This window comes from Staurois parvus, unplaced genomic scaffold, assembly GCF_062004578.1.
Source record: "Staurois parvus isolate SC_StPar_1 unplaced genomic scaffold, SC_StPar_1.0 ptg000562l, whole genome shotgun sequence".
In the NCBI taxonomy this organism is placed as follows: domain Eukaryota; kingdom Metazoa; phylum Chordata; class Amphibia; order Anura; family Ranidae; genus Staurois; species Staurois parvus.
Genome location: NW_028318358.1, coordinates 11976770 through 11992306, shown reverse-complemented (window position 1 = coordinate 11992306; position 15537 = coordinate 11976770). Strand labels below are relative to the sequence as shown.

Here is a 15537-nt window from a genome sequence, read left to right as displayed (position 1 = left end):
AGCCCGTGTTTATTATGTAACTATATATGGCAAATTAAAGTTCTGACTGAGGCCTATTAAACCATTTGATGTTATTATCCCATTTCTTGTTAAAATCTGACCTACCCTAATGTCTACCACAGTCTAGGTATCATACATGTTGCATTTCTATTATTATTGACCAGAAATATAAATATAAGGTGAAACCAACTAATAGTCAATACATACTGAATTTGAGTTAATAATGCAGTTTATTAGACAACAGCACAGACAGTTCGGAAGTTTACATTGTCCAAAAGGAATAACAATTCTTTATAGACTGGGCATATTTTAAAAAAAAATGGTACAGTGTCTATACACTATACACATGTAGAAAGACATACAATATTAATTCATGGTCTTTACCATTCAGAATAGAGCCAATTAACTGTCAACAATCATGGCTTGCTCAAGATTTACAAAACTTTAGCTAGAGAAATGGAAAGGTACAGCATAGACATGAGCAGTTCAGAGAAAAGTACATATTGTTTTCATCCCTCAAAAAAAAATCCCATATGAACATACATTTTATGTATACTATAGCATAGGAAATTATTATTGTTCATGCATGGGTGGTATGATTTACATAACGTAATGGCTCCAAACAACCGTCATCTGTTTTTTGCTAATGTGGATGCACCTTTGCAGATCATAAAGATAACAAACAATATTTGGTTTATTAGTTTTAACTCTATGGTCTAATGAAATGTGGTCATTATCCCCTGAATACATGAGTTCAATTTGAAGGAGGTATGGTATGTTTGTCTCTTTCAACTATTATACCAGACAGGGCAGGGAGGATACACTTTCACACAGCACCTGTTTTTGCTCTGGAGCTATATGGAAGTATTGTAGGCATGTGGTAATAACTTGAATTCTTCTACAAAAATATGTGGTAGGGTGACATCTTTGGTATTTTTCATTGCTCCCTTCCTGTGGGCAGAATACGCACACATGGGTCCAGCTGTGCTTCTTCTTTGTGCTAATGTCTATATTTTATGTAAGTTTATTGTAGGAACCCTGACAGGTGATCAGATACAATGATGGTGGCAGAAGGGTTATGCAACCCTTTATTCTGTGTCAAAACAGATAAGGTATGTGGTTCAACTTCAACTTAACATAATGGAAGCTGGTACCTGGAAACCATTTTTGAATGGTTTGTTGCAGTTACCATATATGATTGTGTACAACTGTGGTTTCAGGATGGTGAATTATGGAAGAAGCCAAGCTATTTTAGCAGACAAGAAAAGAATATGGTTGAAGATATGTGGCTTAAGCTGTGTTTAGTATGTTGTTCTGGATGAAGATGCAGTAGATGTTTTTGAGATGATGGCCACGCCTTGTCTGCTTCCAGAGCTGAAACTGCCACCTCCAACACCGTAGTCTCCCCCACCGCCTCCAATACTCATTGAAGATCCTCCTCCATATCCTCCACCTCCTCCATATCCACCACCTGCAACTCCATATCCTCCACCTCCAAATCCTGCACCTCCAGATCCAAATCCAGCACCACCAGCTCCAAATCCACCTCCACCACCAGCTCCAAATCCGCCTCCACCACCAGCTCCAAATCCGCCTCCACCACCAGCTCCAAATCCGCCTCCACCACCAGCTCCAAATCCTCCTCCACCACCGCCTCCCATGGCCATTCCTCCTCCTGCTCCTCCTCCTCCAATATTGTATGAAGTGGATCCACTCACCACAGCTGTAGAGAGAGATATTTGCATTATATTTTTAAGCTCAGAACTTTACCAAAAATTTAACAAATCAGTTTCTGTATACTTACAAATATTAACAGGATTCACAATTTCTCCAGACATCCTGTAAATAACAGTGACAAGAGATGTAGTTATTTGTAGCTTTGATATAGGAACACAATATATTTTCATACATTTAAATAACTCCAAAACATTATAGATTCTCAGAACATATGTCATCTTTAAGACACAAATGGGGAGATTTACTAAAACTGGAGCATGCAAAATCTGATACAGCTCTGCATAGAAACCAATCAGCTTCCAGATTTTATTGTCAAAGCTTAATTGAACAAGCTGAAGTTAGAAGATGATTGGCTACCATCAACAGCTGCACCAGATTATGAGTGCTCCAGTTCCCCAAATATGTATTTTTTTAAGTTTTCTAAAGTTTTCTTTTTGTCTTGGGGTGTAAGTAAAGACTCCAACCATAACATTATCATAAATTGCTAGCTATTGAAACAGTTACAGTTTCAGCACTGGTAGCAGTGCCTGACTGGGTGCAGCCATCAAAATATATTCATCAATAGCCCTTCTTTCTGTTACAGCTAATGCTTCTGCGGTGGGGAATTCTGCAATATGTGCCAACCCTTTGAGGGTTTTTTACTAACACTCACCTGCACTCCTCTCCTTCTAGCAATGCTCTGTAGGTAGCAATCTCAATATCCAGGGCCAGCTTCACGCTCATTAGCTCCTGGTACTCACGCATCTGTTTTGCCAGATCTTCCTTTGCCTTTTTAAGTGCAGTATGGAGTTCATCAAGCTTCTTTTGGGCATCTGCTACAGCATGCTCACCTCGCTCTTCAGCTTCTGAGATACTTGTCTGAAGATTGGCACACTAGCAAAACCAAAGCAGTCATTTAGTTCTAAAATATAGTACAAATGGTAATCTTTTCTGAATGATAGATCCATGAACAGTTCATCAAAGTAATATATGTGATAGCTCACCTGTTTCTTCACGTTTTCAATTTCAGCCTTTAGTCTCTGGATTGCTCGGCTCAGCTCAGCTATCTCATTCTTACTGGATTTTAGGCTATTGCCATGTTGTCCTGCAGTGTCTTTTAGCTGCTGGAACTGAAAAAGACATGTCAAAAATAAGGTTAAATATACCACATGTGCCCAAAAGCTGCAATGCATACAAAAATAGACATTTGTGAAAATACATAATTTCTTAAATAACCCATTAGTAACTATTCAGGCCCCTCCGTCTATTTTCCTACAATATAGAGTGAAATTTAATGTGTACTGTGGGGTCACACTATTTGTCTGAAGCAGGGTCTATTTACAATTCCTTAAATGTGTTGGCTGCATTAGTTTACATATTTCAAGCTAAGGACAATTTCATCAAGTACAGAAAATACCTTGCTAGATCTTGCTAGAAATAGTTGCCTCCTTTGGGCTTAAAAGAAAGCACAAACAATTGTATCTTTCTTGTGTAAACTACTAGTCCAATCAATCCACCATTTATTGGAGATGAGCAAAGGCAGACATTTGCCACAACTGCCTCAGCCTGAAAAATTATATGGTTGTAGGCCTATTATGGAGATAATATGGCAACGTTTGTGCAACTTTGTAATCATTATGCACATTGGTGACAGACATGATGAGAACTAGTGTCTCCAGACATCTCCTCAAGGCCAGTCATATGACCAGAGGCTCCTATCAGGAAAAAGAGCAGATGTACCACTTACAATCAATCCCCTACACCTCAAATAGTTCTACTAGTAGCACTAAAGTACTAAACTTCTATTTCCCATTTTTGGCATAATTTGGTAATCGGCTTTTCCAAATTTATTACAAGTAGATGAACATGGTCTGCTCTAAGGAAATTCAACCACAGATGAAGACGGATTTGCCCTTTCTATAGTATGTCCTTTCACCAAACACAATTTTACCGCACACTGTAAGCACTAATTAGTAGACCTTAGATGATGCCAGTATGAATGACATACAATTCCTAGAGTAAATCTGGTGTTCATATTTATTTCCTACTTACCTTCATCGCATAAGCATTTTCAGCCTCAAGTTTGCTCCTCTGGGCAATCTCTTCATATTGATTTTTAACCTCACTAATGATCCCCTGGAGATCCAGACTTCTGTTGTTGTCCATAGACAAGATGACAGAGGTATCCGCAATCTGCCCTTGAAGGTCATTCATTTCCTGAAATTGATACACAAGAGTGCACAGAACTTTAGCAAAAGATCAAAGAAAAAGTTACAATATAAACCTGCAAGTGGCATAATTATGTCTATGCATTTATGTATGTCAGTTTCCTTTAGCCAGAGGGTTATTTTGTTACAGGAATAAAATATAATTTATATTGGGTGTGTATAATGTTAGTACACTGCAGGTTTAAACTACTCAAAATCTTATAGTACTTTAAAAATTATTCATGTTGGCCTTATAGCTGTAAGCAGGGGTGGACTAGGCTGGAGGTAAAAGGGAAGCATTTGCCCCAAGGCCAATAATAACAATATATATTATACTCTCCCAATTATCCCCATTCTCACTAGTGCAATTTCTCCTGCATATGTCATTGCATTGTAATGAACAACACTGTAAATCACATTATTCTCTATGGTGCCCATTCACATCAATGCAACATGGTGCAGTGTGATTTTTGAAAAGGTGCAGCATCCTGTGTTTTTTGGCCCATAGACTTCAATGAGAGCCAATGTAAAACACATTTTTGTGTTTTTAGCATGGTTTTGTGCTTAACCACCAGTCTCCTCATATAACAACAAAACAAAAACATAAAAATGCACATAAAAACACGCTAAAAAACACGTTTATTCAGCAGCACTAGTGTGAACCTAGGCTTAGGCCTTAATCAGCGTGGGACTTGCAGTATGCAGGCACTGCTGGGCATATTACAGTTATCCAGGGGCGGACTGACCATGTGGAAACTCGGGCACTGCCCGAGGGCCCGGGGTCAGTAGGGGGCCCATGAGATGCCCCTGGTACCTCTTTCATAGGCTTTTTTGAGTTTGGGCAAGGACACAGGGGCCCCATGATCCCCTATTGCCCAGGGGCCCCATGAGTTGTCAGTCCGCCCCTGCAGTTATCTTCTCTCTATTGAAACCTGCAATCACAGTGACTGGCAGAGGGAGGTCCTCCAGCACCAACTTTATTTGCAGCATTTTGATGCTGTGCAGAGAGCTGCAAAGGCAATCAGTGTGGTTGTACTCATTTGTTAAAGGAAGCTGAATGATAAGAATTATGTCTGATGATGCTATGGTATCCTCATTCACAGGCAGCAAGAATCCAGTGGGTTTCTGTGGCTGGATTCATGTGTGGATGAGGATAGTTGTGCCTGCCCTGAAAAACTGAAGTTGAATTCCAAGCAGATATAAAAATAACTGTTTAACCCATGATTTCATAAAATACATACAGCTGGCAAATTTGCCTAAATCTCTACATAGCTTCAGATAAAGGGACTATAATCCAATCAAGCTCTAATGCTTTGCAAAGCTCTTAGTCTAACACAGAGAGCTTCCAGGCAAGAGGTGAGAGCAAAGGGACCATCTAATCAATGAGCTAATTCTTATTCACTATTCAGCTACAGGCTGGGATGGGTCATAGACCAGGTTGTATTGATAAATTGCAGTGTAGTTTGCAGGGATGTCACAAGAGTGTCAGGATCTTCCTGTGTAATGTGCTAAGGTTGCCCAGATTACAAGGCTGGATAAACAGAATTGCAAATCTTTTGGCAGGTACAGTAACTTACATGTGTGTGTTCCAGCTGTGATTTAACTGCCTGGAGTTTAAAGTGTTACTAAACCCAGGACCCTGCATTCACTGTATCTGGTCTCCCACAGTACACACAACATGGAAGTGCAATTATTTTAGTAAATATAAAATACCAAATCTCATCAGCAGTTAGAGCAGTCTTGTGACTTCTATCAGTGTCCAGCAGAGCAGTGGTTAAAGCTTGTAGGAGGAGTTTGCTTTCTGCTCTAGGAGGATATAGAACCCCTGACCTCTTTCTGGACAGTGCTGATTGGCCCTGTGCTGATCACCCGCACTCTCCCCAAAAAAAAAAATCTCTCTAGCAATATACACTAAACTTAGCATGTGCGAATGGCTACGGTTCAGTCTCTCTTATCAGGAAATAAGACATGGACATTTGAACAAGAGGAGGAGCAGAGAAGTCAGGATCAAACGGCCTTTTTACACAATGTAGAGGATTAACCCCTTAGGTTCCACAGTGAGTATAACAAGCATGCTTTACTGCATATTTGCAGACTGATCTTACTGTTGTGGGATTAGTAACACTTTAACTCCAAAGAAGAACTCCAGGGACATATAAAAAGCGCACATTAATGCAGCTCTACATTCATAAAAGTGAAGTTAAAGGTTAATTTTTTTAATAACAAATATGATTCAAAGTACGAACAACTTACAAAGCCATCCACAACTCTGCCCCCAGCTACATTACTAACCTGGTCTCAAAATATGAGCAATCCGCTCTCTTTGGTCCTCCCAAAGGCCTCCTGCTCTCTACTTCCCTTGTCACCTCTTCCCATGCTCACCTCGAGGACTTCTCCCAAGCTTATCCCATCCTAAACTGTTGGCGCTATATAAAGCCTGTATTATAATAATAATAATAATGATATACAGTTGCAAGAAAAAGTATGTGAACCCCTTGGGATTACGTGGAGTTTTGCATGAATTGAGCATAAAATGTGCTCTGAACGTCATCTAAGTCACAACAATAGAAGAACACAGTCTGCTGAACATAATAATACACAAACATTAGATGTTGCCATGGTTTCATTGCACATAACATGTAAAAATTCACAGTGCAGGGAGGAAAAAGTATGTGAGGCCCTAGCTTAATGACTTCTCCCAGAGCTAATTGGAGCCAGGAGTGAGCCAACCTTGACTCCAATCAGTGTGATGATATTGGATGTGTTGCTGACAGCTGTCCTGCCCTTAAAAAACACACACCTGTTTTGGGTTTACTGGTTTCAAGAAGCACTGTCTGATGTGAACCATGCCTCGCAGAAAAGAGCTCTCAGAAGACCTACGATCAAGAATTGTTGACTTGCATGAAGCTGGAAAGGGTTACAAAAGTATCTCCAAAAGCCTTGATGTTCATGTGTCCACGGTAAAACAGACTGTCTACAAATGGAGAAAGTTTAGCACTGTTGCTACTCTCCCTAGGCGCGGTCGTCCTGTAAAAATGACTGCAAGAGCACAGCGCAGAATGCTCCATGAGGTAAAGAAGAATCCCAGAGTGTCAGCTAGAGACCTACAGAAATCTCTGGCACATGCTAACATTTTTGTTGACACATCTACAATAAGGAAAACATTAAACAAGAATGGAGTACATGGGAGGACACCACGGAGGAAGCCATTGCTGTCCAAAAAGAATATTGCAGCACGTTTGAAGTTTGCAAAAGAGCACCTGGATGTTCCACAGCACTACTGGCAAAATATACTGTGGACAGATGACACCAAGATTGAGTTGTTTGGGAAGAACACATAACACTATGTGTGGAGAAAAAAAGGCACAGCACACCAACATCAAAACCTCATCCCCACTGTGAAACATGGCGGAGGGAGCATCATGGTTTGGGGCTGATTTGCTGCCTCAGGGCCTGGACGGATTGTTGTCATTGATGGGAAAATGAATTCCAGAGTTTATCAAGACATTTTGCAGGAAAATGTACGACCATCTGTCCGCCAACTGAAGCTCCGCAGAGGAAGGGGGATGCAACAGGACAATGACCCAAAGCATACAAGTAATTCAACAAAACAATGGCTGCAACAGCACAGAATACGCCTTCTGGAGTGGCCCAGTCAGAGTCCTGACCTCAACCCCATTGAAATGCTGTGGCATGACCTTAAGAGAGCGATTCACACCAGACATCCCAAGAATATTGCTACACTGAAACAGTTTTGTGAAGAGGAGTGGTCCAAAATGACTCCAGATCGTTGTGCAGGTCTGATCTGCAGCTACAGGAAACGTTTGGTTGAGGTTATCGCTGCCAAAGGAGGGTCAACCAGTTATTAAGTCCAAAGGTTCACATACTTTTTCCTCCCTGCACTGTGAATGTTTACATGTTATGTGCAATTAAACCATGGCAACATCTAATGTTTGTGTAGTATTATGTTCAGCAGACTGTGTTCTTCTATTGTTGTGACTTACATGACGTTCAGAGCACATTTTATGCCCAATTCATGCAAAACTCCACGTAATCCCAAGGGGTTCACATACTTTTTCTTGCAACTGTACTTATCTGTTCTGTGCAATGGTTTTGCACAGAGCAGCCCCCATCTTCCTTTTCTCGGGTCCCCCCACCAGCACTCTTGGCTCCTGACTCTTTCCCTGGACCAGTACTCCTATAGCAAGGTGCTTGCTATGGGGGCACTCATGCATGCTTGCTCTTGAGCCCCACTCTATGCGACCAAAAGACACACAGCTGCAGCTTGGCCCCGCCCCCCGCTCTCTCCTCATTGGCTGTGATTGACAGCAGTGGGAGCCAATGGTCAGTGTCTCAACCAATGAGAAGGGAGAGATACCCAGGAGAGCCAAGGCTCCCATGCACAGAGCTGGATCAAGAGGGGTTTCAGGTAGGTATTAGGAGAGGCTGTGGGGGGAGCAGCACATAGAAGGCTTTTTACCTTTATGCATAGAAGCCTAGCCTTTACAACCAATTTAATAGCTGAATAAATGCTTTTTTTTTTATAAATGCAGGCAATCCGAGCACCAGAATTTTGCTTGCTATCAGCCTCTTGCAGGCCGCTGTAAACTTTAGCTCAGCCTGGGAGAGGGAGAAGCAGCACAAGGAGCCAGTCAGCTGTGATGTAGTTAGTGCTCATGTGTTAACAAGGAGCATGCTGATGGGAGGGAGAGCAGACTAACAGAGATATGAACCAGAGATTTAACCAGTCAGCTGCTTTTCTTTTCACTGTTCACTGAAAGGCTGGAGGAGGGACAAGGCCCAGCAAATTAAATTCAAAATACTAACAACATACAAAGCCATTCACAACTCTGCAACGAGCTACATCACCAATCTTGTCTCCAAGTATCACCCAAACTGTCCTCTCTGCTCCTCTCATGATCTTCTGCTCTCAAGCACCCTTGTGTCCTCCTCCCAAGCTCATCTCCGGGACTTTGCCAGAGCCTCTCCCATCCTCTGGAACTCTCTACCTCAATCTGTCTGGCTATCCTCTACTCTGGCTGCCTTTAGGCGATCCCTGAAAACTATTTTTTTCAGGGAAGCCTATCAAGCCTCCGAATAGACATTTATCACTTCCATCACCTCATCCCCCACAGTTAAACTTTTGTACCACTTGCCCCACCCTATTAGACTGTAAGCTCTTATAAGTAGGACCCTCTTAATCCTCTTGTTTTGATTGTATTGTAGCTGTACCATCCCTTTTTATTGTAAAGTGTTACTGTTGGCCCTTTATAAGTCCTGTATAATAATAATAATAATAAGGCTGGTAAGTGTTATTTATTGACAGAAAATAATAACCAGGTCTCTTGCTCTGCCTGACAAGACTGTGCTGTATGGCAAAGCTGTGTAAACCTCAGAACTGAATGGACAGAAATACCAATTCTTTTAGCAGGTAAAACAGCTAGCATATATTGTATGTATTGTATCTGTGTAGGTAGTTGTTTGCCGAGGAACAACATATTTAACCCTTTGCTATCATGGAGGTCAACTTTAACTTACGGTATGTGTGCATGAGGCTTGTAAAAGCTTGCAGACCCATAACTAGTTCTTTGTAATGATTTAATTATAAGTGCATCTTAATAAACATACATCTAACGCACTCTGTTAGAAGACAGTAATAATTATCAGATGTTTATATCTAAACTGGGTGTGCCATTATGTCAGCTGATTATGCAGCAGGCAATATTCTGCATAAAATGTTCAACTAGCTGTGATTTTTGTATCATTTATATCAAAGAGGCATGTATAATATAGATAAAGCACTAGGCAGTTCATGGGGGAAGCTGGACAACTTTACCGCTTCATAAAGAGTTCTCAGGAAGTTGATCTCATCAGTTATCTGATCCACTTTACACTCCAGTTCCACTTTGTTCATATATGCCGCATCCACATCCTATAGAATAGTCAACTTATTAGGACATTGTAAAGATTGTTTCGACTAAATAACTTTGTTTTACCATCTACAATACATATAGTAATATTTGCAAGTGTTGGTATTTTTCTTCAATAATTTTTTTATTAACTTAGCATTACTCACCTTCTTTAATACCACAAATTCATTCTCTGCAGTTGTGCGTTTGTTTATTTCGTCTTCATATCTATCAGAAAGCATAATATAGTTAAAATGTACAAAATGTACAAAAAAATTGTGTCCTTTTTAAAGTGTATGTAAACCATAACTCTGAAATTCTCTTACTTAGTTCCTTTTGGTCTGGTAAATAAACTGTTTAAAGATTTTTGTGATACATGTTTGGTAAGTGCAAAAAATGCCTTTTGATTTTACTAGAAATATTGTGAGCTGATAATTTCCTGTGCTGTATGTCTGTGCTGAATTTTAACAGTTACATTGTTCCTAGCTACAGTATCTCTGAGGACTGCAACACCACGCCCATCTATGTTGGAAAAAGAGGAGAGGGGTGGAATCCTATCATTTTATCCTGCGTCTGTTACCCTGAAACAATAGGATGAGTTAGCTTTGTCATACTAGATCTGAAAGTGTGTTATTGGCCAACTCATTGGGCAAAATAAAGGAAAAAAAGCCTGGAAAGACAAAACTAATGCCAACACCACAACTAAGGCCTAGTAAGCTATACAAATATTACACTTTAACCTGCAGTAAACACAGAAGCAGTAGATTATAGGAAAGGAAATTACTCTGGATGAAAATGACCAAAGCTGTGGAATGGCACAGAGCCTCATAATTTAAAAAAAGATTATTTTCTAACCTGGTAAAATGTGCCTTTTACAATTACATAACTCTGTGCAATACCCTTTTGTTTGAAATGGCATACAACAAACCATTACTGCTATAAAAAAATGTAAAAACGTCAGTGTTACCATAATAATCAATAGTCTACAATAATTAAAGTGATAATAAAGGCAATTTTCTTTGAAAAAAAAAAAAATAACCCACAGTTATACTTACCTACTGTGTGCAGTGGTTTTGCACAGAGCAGCCCCTATCCTCCTCTTCTCGGGTCCCCCGCCGGCTCTCCGAGCTCCTTCTCCCTGCTTAGTGCCTTCAGAGCATGCAGCATGCTATGGGGGCACCCAAGCAGCTCATTCCCTAGCCACTGCTCTGCGTGTTCATTCACACACAGAGCTGTGACTCAACAGCTCTGCAAAGAATACCCAATCCCACGCAAAGAAAATAATAAACGTATTTTTGCTCACACATTATTGGATGATGGAATCATCCTCAATCAGTAAGCCAAGGAAAAATTCACTTGCAAAGTGAAAAGCCTTTTTGCTTTTAATACATCAACCTCAATATCAAAAGCAAAATCCTATTGCCTTAGCATACAGCCATTTCACCCTTTGTCAGTCAATGCTTCTTTACAAGGTAAAGGCAACTGATTGCTATGGAATGAGACACAATGTCTGGCTTTACTATGAGTAAGGCAGTGCAGAGCTTATTAAACAGAGATTTGATTGATCGCTGTGGATAACTGCAAATTGCACTTTACATTACCATGAATGTACAACAATATTTTTAATAAAACTATGGGACTTTAATTTCTAGGACATGTATATGAAATCAGTTTTATGCAGTTGACACATCAGTTACATCCTAGTGAACATCCTTCTCATTTGCTTTACAAACATTAAAATTTCAAGGTCCTTATTTAAAGAGTAAAGAATGGAAAAGGGACCAAGTGAATTGTGATTGACTCCTGTCAGGAAAAATCATCCTACTAAAAATAAAGTATAACGTCCATTTCTTACAGGTTAGGTAGGAACCTAAACCACAGTCACAAATCAATTCATGATAGCAGCTTACTATAATTATAATATTAATAAAAAATTATGTTTGATTTCATTTATTTAGTTACTTAATGAGAATGCTCCCTGCATCATGATATTAAAAAATAGTGTCTGTTAGGTACCTAACAAATGTGAACACAATGCATGTAAATGAGGAAATCCATCTAAGATGTGAACCAACAAGCCTTTGCACGTGTGTTCAGTGTACAATTATTAAGTATGCTTGCTTCAGGGCATCAGTGACATCACTGATAAATGTTTCCAGCAGCCCTGGTACAAATACATAAAACACATATGGCCTATCAGAGTGAAGTTTTCATATTTGCATGAGTAAGTAACTTTACTGTTATTTTAGAGTTCTGGATTGCAGAAAGTGGATAGACACCAACTGTTTTTGATCAATAACATGGAACTTTATGTACTTTGAAAATAACTAGTTTTCTAGAAAAGAGACTCTCTAAATTGATCTTGCATTGCTTATTTAGTTATATAATAAAATAGTTTTGTTCTAATAGGCTAAATTTATACAATTTAAAATTAACTGCACAAAAGCATGCTGTTTCCTTGAAAAGAGAGCAAGGACCTTAGAAAAATGTGAAAGCAAAGATTTAGAAAAATGAAAATTATACCAACAGCCTGAGTCACTAAAGAGCATATGTTATTTTTAGCAATTCCAAAGCCCAAGTGAAGTTACACTCTTCAAGGGATTTTTCCTTTAGCTTAGCTAAGGTGAGGCTTCACAAAGCAAAGAATATCCAATCACGTACAAGGAAAAAAACAGCATTGTTGCACATGGTTGGATGATGAGAGTCTGCTGAAGTCAATAGAGCTCCAGCTCATTCACTAAGCACTGAGGATAATTCCCTTGCAGAGTGCACTTGCAAAGTTATCAATCTTTTTGCCTTTAGCAAATCAACACTATTGAGTGATAAGAAGATATAGGTTTAATATGATAAATCAGAAAATGTTCTAAAAGAGAAAGCATACTTGTTTTTGAAATCTTCTACCATGTCTTGGTTGTTTCTCAGTTCTGCCTCCAGACGGCTTCTGTCATTATTTAATGCATCCAGTTGTCGCTTAAGGTTATTGATGTAAGCCTCAAAAAGGGGTTCAATGTTGTTTCTTTTTGTGCCCCCTTTTTGACCATGCTCCTGCAGGAAGCCCAACTTAGTTTTGAGGACATGATTTTGCTGCTCCAAAAACCTGACCTAAAATTCCGACATACAGTTAAAGGTGACAATTCCATGCAAGCTAAAGCATACATAAGAGTTATTAAAAAAATCTTTTTAATTTATTTTTTACCTTATCGATGAACAATGCAAACTTGTTGTTGAGAGTCTTGATCTGCTCCCTTTCTTCTGTTCTTACTTTTTGAATAGTTGGGTCAATTTCCAGATTAAGTGGTGCTAAAAGGTTCTGGTTAATGGTTACATTTTGAATTCCACCAGGTGGGCATAGAGGAAAATCTTGGGCATTGCCAGGAAAGCCTCCTCCACCAAATCCTCCAGGTCCACCAAATCCTCCAGGTCCACCAAATCCACCAGGTCCACCAAATCCACCAGGTCCACCAAATCCTCCTCCACCCCCACCAGCTCCTGATCCACCCCTAAATCCTGCACCTGCTGCTCCACCAAAACCTGCTCCAAAACCTGCTCCACCTCCACCTCCACCTCCACCTGCACCACCAAACCCAAAGCCACCAGTGCTTCCACGGCTACCATGGACCATTGCTATTTTCTTAGACCCCCCAAGATCATAATAGCTTCTGGAAGACATACCATAACCTCCAGAATGTGAATAACCACTTCCACCACTACCACCACCACCACCTACACCTCTAGCCACAGAAAATGAACTAAAGCTGGTCCTCATTCCACCACCACCACCACCTCCTCCAGCACCAACTGAGGCAGAAGAAAAGTTTCTGCTGCCTGTTACAGACCTACTGCCCAGTGACTGGTTCCTCTTCATTTTAGCAAATGTAGAGAAGCAGAATATGGAAGAAATTAACAAGTTGAACCACAGAAGCAAAAAGCAGAGGGAAGAAGTCTGAGCCCCTCTGAACCCAAAAGTCTTTCTGACACCTTTTATATGTTTTAATAAGTGGGCTTGGCTCCCTTGGGAACCATAAGATCAATTTACTGTAATCCTGGGCTTGGCAAGTTTGGCATGCCTGGCAGCACAACATTTATTTAGCTGTTTAGTGGATTGATAAATTTAGACACACCTCTCAATGAAGAGCTAGAAAAAAAAGATGGTATGAGATATTACTTCACTTCATGGCTCTGGGGTTAAGAAATCCTTTTATCTATTAATTAGTGAACCTATTCCAGAAAAGCTCTCCAGGCTACTGTTTTTTTATTTTATAATCAATGTGCAGAACAAGCATAAATTATATCTATGTCCCACCTTACTATGTCATCCAAATGCATACTTTTCTCTGTGCCAGCACATTAACATGCAAATTACACTGTGATTAAAACACAAGAGGTGTAGGAGTATCTTTAGAATTAGAAATCTATATTAATATAAACAAGACAACATTCAACATAAAAATGTATATTTAACAAAAGCATGCATTGTGAACAAGCAAGTAGATGTGTTTCTATTATTCTAAAACACCTAGAGCTGCAGAGTGTATTATATTTTTATATTATGCACAAAAAAAAAACATTTTTAGGCTAAGAGTAAAATTTAAAACAGGTTAGAATTGACAGTGATTTAGCTGACTTGCCAGATGATATTTTCATAATATATGAGTCTGTTATTTTATTTTTTTCAGTCTAAAACTATAACAATATTATATAAATTATACATCTAAAGTATTTGTACAGAATGTTTAAAAGGAGTTTTAACTTCAAATGCAGAATAGACTTTTGATTCTGAGCTCTCAATTTAAAAATTCAACCAGTCCCACCAAAGAGCATACACTAAAAAAAGAAAAGCTTCTTCTGTACACACCTTTTTACTAAGGTCTTGACTTACCTGGTTTCAAGGCTCAACCACACACCACTGTGTTGCTATACAATGAGAACATAGTGGAGATGTTACTCTCTTAATAATAAAGTGCAATCAGTATCAGAGAATGTTTGTATTACTAACATACTATAGGTTATAGCCGACACCTTGTGATAACAGCTCTTACATATTTTTTTTTAAATGTAAGTATACCAAAAACATTTTTTTTTTTGCTAGAATGGAGCGGAATTTGAACCACTGTCAGTTTTTTTGCTGTTTGTGTCTCAGCTTGGTAAATTTACTATTTCTATTTGTCCTCCGGACCATTACCACTGAGATAGAATGTGGTGTCAAATGCAAAATTTTGAGTTTTCACCAAAACAGGAGATTGGGGTCAATTTTCCATTGGATTTTAGGGAAATTCTCCTAACTTTGTGGAGATTTCCTCTCATGTCCTGTTGCATCTTCAGGGCAGAAAATGAAGGGGAATCTCCTCAACAAATTCTAAGCAGGGCAAAACTGCTTATCCTACAGTTATTTATGTCAGCTTGTTAAATGCAGGCAATATGTGATCTGTAGAATTGCAGCCATGCCATTTATATAGACATGGATTGAAAGCAACCTCAGATTTCTCCTGCACAAGGCAGATCATCCTGACAACTACTGATGGAAATGAGCAGATGGCAGAGATGAAAGAAATGGGAACTACTACAGCATTTCTGCAACATGGAGAGGTTCACTGTTGTAGCTTCAATTGTAGGGTAAAATGGAAAATCCCTTAATAGTAATATACTTAATTTGAAATCAACAACAAGAAAGTTAAACAAAAGTACAAAATAATTTAATCTCATGA

General features: G+C 39.3%; 1 protein-coding gene across 1 annotated transcript; it reads right to left on the bottom strand.

The window, feature by feature from the left end:
- Positions 1 to 211: 211 nt before the first annotated feature.
- LOC149450841 (keratin, type II cytoskeletal cochleal-like) lies at positions 212 to 13788 on the bottom strand. Its single transcript, XM_089691484.1, has 9 exons — positions 13029 to 13788; positions 12714 to 12934; positions 10000 to 10060; positions 9760 to 9855; positions 3769 to 3933; positions 2721 to 2846; positions 2390 to 2610; positions 1805 to 1839; positions 212 to 1723 (listed from the first exon to the last, which is right to left on the bottom strand). The coding sequence occupies exons 1-9, from the start codon at positions 13695 to 13697 to the stop codon at positions 1302 to 1304; spliced, it is 2016 nt and encodes a 671-aa protein (XP_089547610.1). The 5' UTR covers positions 13698 to 13788; the 3' UTR covers positions 212 to 1301.
- Between the last annotated feature and the right edge of the window lie 1749 nt (positions 13789 to 15537).